General features: G+C 41.3%; 1 protein-coding gene across 1 annotated transcript; it reads right to left on the bottom strand.

Moving 5' to 3' along the window:
* Positions 1 to 7,458: 7,458 nt before the first annotated feature.
* Positions 7,459 to 8,225, bottom strand: LOC117067035 (keratin-associated protein 4-2). The gene has a single exon (XM_033183091.1). It carries the CDS (start codon positions 8,133 to 8,135, stop codon positions 7,770 to 7,772), a length of 366 nt encoding a protein of 121 aa, XP_033038982.1. The 5' UTR covers positions 8,136 to 8,225; the 3' UTR covers positions 7,459 to 7,769.

The following is an 8,225-nucleotide window of genomic DNA, read 5'->3' as shown; positions in this document are numbered from 1 at the left end:
AGTAAGAGACAAGTTGTTCACTCTATGATAGCGTCCTTAAATGTCTTAATTAAGATCATTAAAGACCAAGCACCTTGCAATACTTCTATCACATTAACTTGTTTAGCAAACACTTGATTTACAAGTCTTTACTTTGTGGGCTGTGTTTGCAAAGCTGGAGAACGTGAAAGATTGAAACAATTGTATTGTGAAGCTACATGGAGTCCTGAAGAGGGAGGTGTTTATTTGATTTGCTGTATATCAGGGGCTGAGGAAAAATAAAAAAAAAAAAGAAAAGAAAAAGGTTTTGACTATGAGGCGAGAGGTTTCTATATAAATTTATGGAAATTAAGAAAACCCTATCACCACAGCTACAAAGGCAGGTACATTCTGAATGTAGGGAAATGTATGGAGAATCACAACCCCTCATCCAGGGGTTCTACAAGTTGGTTGAATATTAGAGTCACTCAGGGAGTGTTAAAAACCACTGATGCCTGACTCTTGCTCAGAAACATTCTGACTTAACTGCTATCAGTTATGGCCTGGGCACCAGAATTTTTCAAGTTTCTCAGGTAAAGGGCAGCCAAGCTTGAGACCCATCTGCTTAAACTGTCTGTATGACATACATTGTATAATATTCAATTGGGAATAGAAGCAACTAAAATAATTAAAATACAATTGGTAGTATCTATATAGTAGAGAAAATGATACTGGATTTTAAACACTGAATTTGGCGTATTGTAAACTAAAACACTGATAATTATCTTTGCTCTTTTAGATGACTCTAATACCAAAACTGACAATCCCACATGGATGATAATGGAGCAATAGGGCATGAACCACCATGGGAAATTCCTATAGACACAGCACACTGGATTTTTACAAAATGAGCCTCAAAAGCAAGCGAGATGTCTGTCATTTTATGTATTTGCTGCTGAATTCTACTCACCATCTAGTGAAGCATACTTGATATTAACTTGAGGACCACACACACAAGTTATGCCAAGTCTATCTAAACTGTCCTTCTTTTATTATATGGAGTAGTAGAAGGAGTGTAAGTTTTTCTTTCATATTCATTTTTAAATTTTAAACTAATTTTATTGTTGTCTTTTTAGAAGTTCATGATAAGAGACCTCGCTTAGGTAAACATCAAGGAAATTAGAATGAAGTGAACTCAGCTGATATTTGCAATCAACACTGAAGAACATGTGTTGTGTTTACCCCGCAACCTGGACACATCGTATTAACATACCCTTTAAAGAATGACATGGGAAATGGGCTTCTCTTGTCAGGTATGACATCTATTATGTTAGTACTCTGAAATTTTTGGAATGAAAACCTAGTATGCACTTTGGAGATAAAATGTAATTTCATTAGGTGAGTTACTGTGACTTAGTTATAAGACTGTGAAATACATAGAGAGGCCTACAAAAGGCATGTCTAATTGATAGATAAATTACCATATTTCCCATTCAATTAAGTTCCTATTTATAATAAAAATGAAACTGTGTTAAAATATTTAAGAATAAGCATTAAACAATGTTACCATTCTTGGTATGAAGTGCTATGTGTAATTAGAGCAATATTTAAAATAATATGAATACCCATATGCCGTTCAGGAAATCTCTTTGTTCTAAACTGTCTTCAATCACTGCTTTATCTTGACTTTTAAAATTTAAATACGATGAGTATTTCAGTTCACCTTGGATTTTAAAAAAACTTTTTAAGTGAAAAACACATACACTAAAAATGTATAACATATAGACATTAATTAATTATTGATATAACTAATAATTATTAAGCAAGCATGTATGTACCCAAAGCCTTCGTCAAGAAATAGAATCTTGTCATCCATAAGAGGTGCTCCTATATGTCTTTTCTTGACCGTGTCTCTCTCCCTCCATTCTAGAGGTAATTGCTATTCTGATTTTAAATCTTTCTACTGTGTTTTTAATAGTTTTTCAACCTAGATATGCATCCATAATAATACAACTTATTTTCCCACATTTTAAAATGTAGTCTAAATGGAATCATAGGATGTGTATTTTGTGTTTTGATTATCTTGCTCAGCATTGTGTAAGAGCTGGGGCAGCAGCCTCTAAGTTAGCCCCATTATTTCCGCTTCCTGGAGCTCACGGTCTTAAGTAATTCCAACCCTTTGAGTAACTTACTTCTAACCAACATCATACTGTACATTGAATGATTAAGTTGTCTTACAAAAGATTGTTACCTTCTTCTTATTGGCCAGCTCTGATTTGCTCTCACGCTCACTCTCATTGGGTTTGATGAAGCCAGCTGCTGTAAGAGACAGTGATCTATGTGGTAACAACTCAAAGACAGCCCCCATCCAACAGCCCACAAGGAACTGAGGCTCCCTCTAATTGTCCTTGGGAGCTGAATCCTGTCAACAACCACATAGTGAGCCTGGATGTAGCTGCTTCCTAGTTGAGGCTTTAGATGAGACTCTAGTAACAGTGAACACCTTGATTACAGTCTTGTAAAACACTATGACGTAGAGAACATAGGTAAGGCATGCCTGAATTCTTGATCCACAGAAGCTGTGAGATAATGTGTGTTGTTTTAAGCTGTAAGTTGTGAAGTGATAATATAAGGCAACAGTAGATAACTAGTATAGATTTATCTGGTAACACACAGCCCATGGAAGAAGAGGAAGGGATCAAAAGGTGCAGAGAAGGGAGGCCGAGGCGGGTGGATCATGAGGTCAGGAGATCAAGACCATCCTGGCTAACATGGTGAAACCCTATCTCTACTAAAAATACAAAAAGTTAGCTGGGCGTGGTGGCATGCACCTATAGTCCCAGCTACTCTGGAGGCTGAGGCAGGAGAATTGCTTGAAACCGGGAGGCAGAGATTGCAGTGAGCTGAGATCTAGCCACTGCACCCCAGTCTGGGAGACAGAGCAAGACTCTGTCTCAAAATAAATAAAAAGCACAGAGAAGTGGAAATATTAAAATAGCTCTTGTCTTAAGGCCAAGCAGCTGACTATGTTTCTGGGGTGAGTCTTGGAGACACTCTGTTTACTAAAGCAGTAAGGAATGAGCAGGTAAGAGAGTAACCAGCATCAATGAGAAATTTAGGAGTGCCTATTCCATAAAGTCAGCATTTGTGATAAAAAGTTTTGTTACAGAACTAAGCTTCCCAAGAGTAATGGGGATGATAAGATCTCAGAATAGCAAAGCCAGGAGATAACATTTAACTTTAAGAATTAGTGTAGGTATAATTATATGATATGCAGCAAGTGAAGAATGGCAAACTAAGGAGAGTATTTTGTGACTCACAGAGATCTATGATTATGGACTACAGAACATGGTGGTACTCAGAATAGGACATAGGTGGCCAAAAAGGCATAGGAATAACTGTAGACTCTGTGGATCAATATCTATATCTATACTCATATCTATATCTATATCCATAGCTAGCTACATCTATATCTATATAATCTATATCTACAGCTGACCCTTGAACAACACGGGTTTGAACAACATGGGTCCTCTTATACGTGGATTTTCTTCTGCCTCTGCCACTTCTGAGACAGCAACACCAACCCCTCCTCTTCCTCCTTCTGCTGTCAGCCTAATCAACATGAAGATGACCAAGATAAATACCTTTATGATGATCCACTTCCACTTAGTAAACAGTAAATATATTTTCTCCTCCTTGTGATATTCCTAGTAACATTTTTTCTTCTCTAACTTACATTAATGTAAGAATACAGAATACAATATGTATAACACACAAAATGTGTGTTGATTAAGTTTTCAGTAAGGCTCCAGTCAAAACTAGGCTATTAGTAACTGAGTTTTGGGAAAGTCAAAGTTATTCTTTAATTTTCAGCTGCACAGGATATTAGCACTACTAACACTTGTCTCATTTGAGGGCCAACTGTATATCTGTATCTCCATCTGTGTATATTTCAAGAGCTTAAGATTAAACGAGCAAAATGGGAAGTTGCTCCAATGGAAATTCATAATCCTTTATCCAGTTTCCAGATGTGAGTTGATTATTGGACCTAGAATGTATCAACTAAAGGAGAGGCCAGTCCTCCCAAAAAGAGGGTCACAGTAAATAGTAGCCTCACTAGTCCTTTCCCATAAATACCCACAGCCATCTTCTCAGGGGAAAGTGGAATACCCATGCATTTGGATGCTGTTGGATACCAGATCTGAGTTGACATTGAAAGCTGGAAACCCAAAATGTGAACACAAACCCCATTAGGATCTCATAATGATGGTCAGAAAATAAATGGAGTCTTGGTCCAGGTTAGTCTTACAGTAGTTTCACAGGGTGCACAGACCTACCATGGGGTCAGTTCTCCAATGTAGAGTTCACCAATAACATTCCTTGACCTACGGAGTAAGAATTATTACAATAGGAAAGTCCCAGTGGAAGCTCGTTACATTATCTGGGACCTCTCACACATTCTCCACACAAGCGAGTGGATAAAAGCAAGAAATTAGAGACATATTCAAGACTTTAAAATGCAGGAGAGGTGAATATGGCCTTCATATGATTCACTAGTTTAGACCAACAAAAACCATCTAGATCATGGCAGATGACAGTGGATGAATGCAAACCCTGTCAAATAAAAATGTAATTATAGTCAATGTGATTGATGCATGTAGAATCGTTTCTGGGGCAAATGAACACAGTCTCCAATATGGGGTATGTGGCAACCAAACTGGCAAATATATCCTTTTCAATAACCACCAGGAAACAGCATAGTAGGTGAATCCATTTCACCTGGAACAGACAGTGGTGGTAACACTCTGTGCTGAACCAGGGATATGTTAATTCTCCTGATCTTTGTCACAGTATCGTCTCAAAAGATCTAGGCATTGTGAACATCCTACAATACAGCATGTTGACCCACAATATTGACAATGCCATGTGAATCAGACTTGATGAACACGAAATGTGAATTCTGTGGAGATCTTGCTAAGATCAATGTGCTCTGGAGGAGAAGAGACAAGGATTCCAGAGGCTGCCACACTGGTAGTATTTTTAAGCATCATGTCTAGAGCATACCAGGACACCACTGCTGAATATCCAACCTGCCAGCAAGAGAGCAGCCCGGAGTCCCTCATAAGGTACCATCCTATGAGGGGATCAGCCATTTACTTGCTGTTGATGGAATTGACATACAGTCAGGCGATGGGCTTGCATTTTCTGCTTGCAGTGCTTCAGCCAGCACCGTTACATGGGGGCCCAAGAGAACTTGATGTAGCGGTGTGGAATTCTACCTAACTACACCTTTGACTAATCAACCCCATATGGAGCACAAGATGTGTAGCAGTGGGCAGGTAACTGTAGATACCCTGTTATCCACCCTATTATCCACAGTATACTTTATACTGCACCATCCAGAAACAACTGAATGGATAGTGTGATGCAACCACCTCTTGAAGCCGTAACGGAGATCCCAGCTTGAAGATGACACCCTGTGAGGCGGAGTGCTGTTCTTCTGGATGCAGTAAGAATTATTACACCAATCACCATCACATGGTAGTGTGTCCACAATAGGTAAAATACGTTAATACAGAAAACTAAAGTGTGGAAAGAGGAGTTGCTCACTCACCTTCATGCCCTGTGAGCCACCTGAGGGAATTTATGCTCCCTCCCAAATAACTATAAGTTTTATGGAGAGGTCCTGGCTCCAAGAGGGGAGGAGCCACCTCCAGGAGGCATAGTAAGGATTTGATTGGAATTAAAACTATGGTTGTTACCATAAAGAAAAGAGCTATTCCCACTGGCAGTTGGCCTCATCATCATGAGGAAGCAGGACCGCTGCTATGCCATTGGGGACAGGGAGGAATATATTTAGCATTTAAGTGATCCCCTGGGGCATGCTTGGTGCTTCTACTTCCAGCCTTGACTGCAAATGAGCAAGTTCAAGGGCTCAAGCCTGATAGGGACACGGTAACCAAGGCTCAGACCTCTCAGGATGAGGACTCGGGTTACCCTACCAAGCAAATGACCTAGACCAGAAGCGGGGGTGCCCATGACCCCTCCTCTCATACGTTTCTCTAGAAACTGTGACCAACCAGTTGGAGTGAGCCTAACAAGAGAAATAGCTGGAGTTGAGCAGTGCCAGAGGTGGACTACAGGGCTCCCTATCCTGATCCCATTTGCCAGAAAGATGCCCCATCCCCAAGCTAGTGTAAGTAGGACAGCCAGCGGCTCCCTGTGTTCGCCTGCACGCTTCTCCAGGTAGTTGTCCTCAGCTTCCAGGAGCCACCTCATCTGGAGGATTCTGCTCTCTCTGCATCCTCTTCCTCTCCCATGTGGCCCATAGCTGGTGGTAACTGATGTAGTATTGCAAAGTTCCAACTACCTTGCCTCTCAGAAAGATGGATCTGTAATACCATTCACATTCTAGAGCTTCCTGTGGGGTCAAATGAGAATAAAATCCTTTTGGGCTTAGCCTCTTCTGCAATCCTATTCTGTTTCCCACAGTTCCTTACTGATTTCTCCTGAAAGCATTTTCTTATAAAAATCACTCGTGCAAACATCCCGGTTTTAAGTCTTTCTTTGGTGCCTCCAACTTAGCAGCATGACTCAGGGTGAAACCTTTTTCAATATAGCCTTTTTTAGGATAAGAATAACCAACATAGTGGTTGTGTCCTATCCCTCAGATAAAATGATGTGGAAGAAAAAAGCAATCGAAGACAGCTAGTTTCAAAACAAATGTGCATAGTGAAATAAACACTTTAAAAATTAAAATGCTTTACAGAAGACCAAAAAAGTAAATGAACAAATAATAGAAAAACATTTTAATGCACAAAAACTGAAAAGAAAAAAAAAAACAGCAAAATGTTCAGAGGTATCCATTCAGGTGACAATAAACTCAAGAGTTGACCAAAATCTATGGTAACCATTCATATTGCACAAAAACATTTTGAAGGCCACTGATAGTGAGATTGGGAATACTGCTGTTTTAGACTGTGTGCCCTCTGGAGCAAACCCACAAAAGAGGATCTGAGAACATGTAGTATATTTGGGCAATTAACCCAAGAAACACTGGAGGAAACTTGAGAAATGACCCTGGGAAGGAGGGAAAGTCATTATAGAGTGAGTTCATGATCAGAATGTTCATGTAGGCATCTGGAATAAATCCCAATGAGGACCTCTGGAAAACTTGACATAACCCCCCCCGGAGGGAGACAAGCCAGGGTACATATTACCAACTCCCACTCATTCTCTGAGTGCTGTTTCTAGAGGCTTTAAGTCTCCAGCCCAGAGTTTGCTCCTTTATCCAGAGAAAGTCCTCAGGCAGAGTTCCAGGTGCCTGCTCTAAGGAACCATTTTCCTGTATTTGAATGGAGAGTGCTGATAGAACAGAAGTGGAGCCCCTGATATCATCTGCTGTGGTCTTCGTCCTCTGCAGGGAAGAACAGTAGAAAATTTGACAGGTAAGGACGAGAATTCAAGAAGGAAAAATAATGAGACACAATGCCCATATATTATTTGTATGCCTCAAAAATTAAAATTTATTTAAGATAGAGGAATAGCTCCATGTGATAAATTATGGTAGAGAGCAAATATTTCAATTCAGGGAACATGGGAGTTGACATATTTCAGAGAAAATTCAAACTTGTATTCATTTGGTAGAGGGTAGCAACATAGTGTTGGGTGAGCATATTTGGAGGCCAAACGCAATCCAAGAATTGGTTGGAACTGAGGTTGTCCAGTTGGTCTTGCATGATTCAGTTCACAGGTGGACTCTATCAAGAATGCTGGTGAATAAAGGCAGGTGAGGGTAGGTGAGGGCATCAGCAGCAAGAGCCACTAGAGCAGGTTGGGCGGCAGCAGCTGGACACACAGCAGCTGGGGCGGTAGCAGGTGGTCCTGCAGCAGGTGGTCTGGCAGCAGCTGGGGCGGCAGCAGGTGGGCTGGCAGCACACAGACTGGCAACACTGGGGCCTGTAGCAGGTGGTCTGGCAGCAGCTAGGGCGGCAGCAGGTGGGCTGGCAGCACACAGACTGGCAGCACAAGGGCCTGCAGCAGCTGGACACACAGCAGCTGGGGCGGCAGCAGGTGGTCCTGCAGCAGGTGGTCTGGCAGCAGCTGGGACGGCAGCAGTTCTCTAGGCCGCAGCCCTGGTCAGAGCACACAGAGCCACAACAGGAGTTGACCATGGTGTCAGAGGGTGGAGGTTCTGGGTGGGTTTCCAGGAAGGTGGGTTTGGAAGGTTTGGAAGTCTCCTTGCCCCAGATCCTCTTTTATAC

Source organism: Trachypithecus francoisi, unplaced genomic scaffold, assembly GCF_009764315.1.
Source record: "Trachypithecus francoisi isolate TF-2019V2 unplaced genomic scaffold, Tfra_2.0 Lachesis_group20, whole genome shotgun sequence".
Classification (NCBI taxonomy): Eukaryota; Metazoa; Chordata; class Mammalia; order Primates; family Cercopithecidae; genus Trachypithecus; species Trachypithecus francoisi.
The sequence above is the reverse complement of the archived record's forward strand: the minus strand, read 5'-3'. Positions and strand labels throughout refer to the sequence as shown.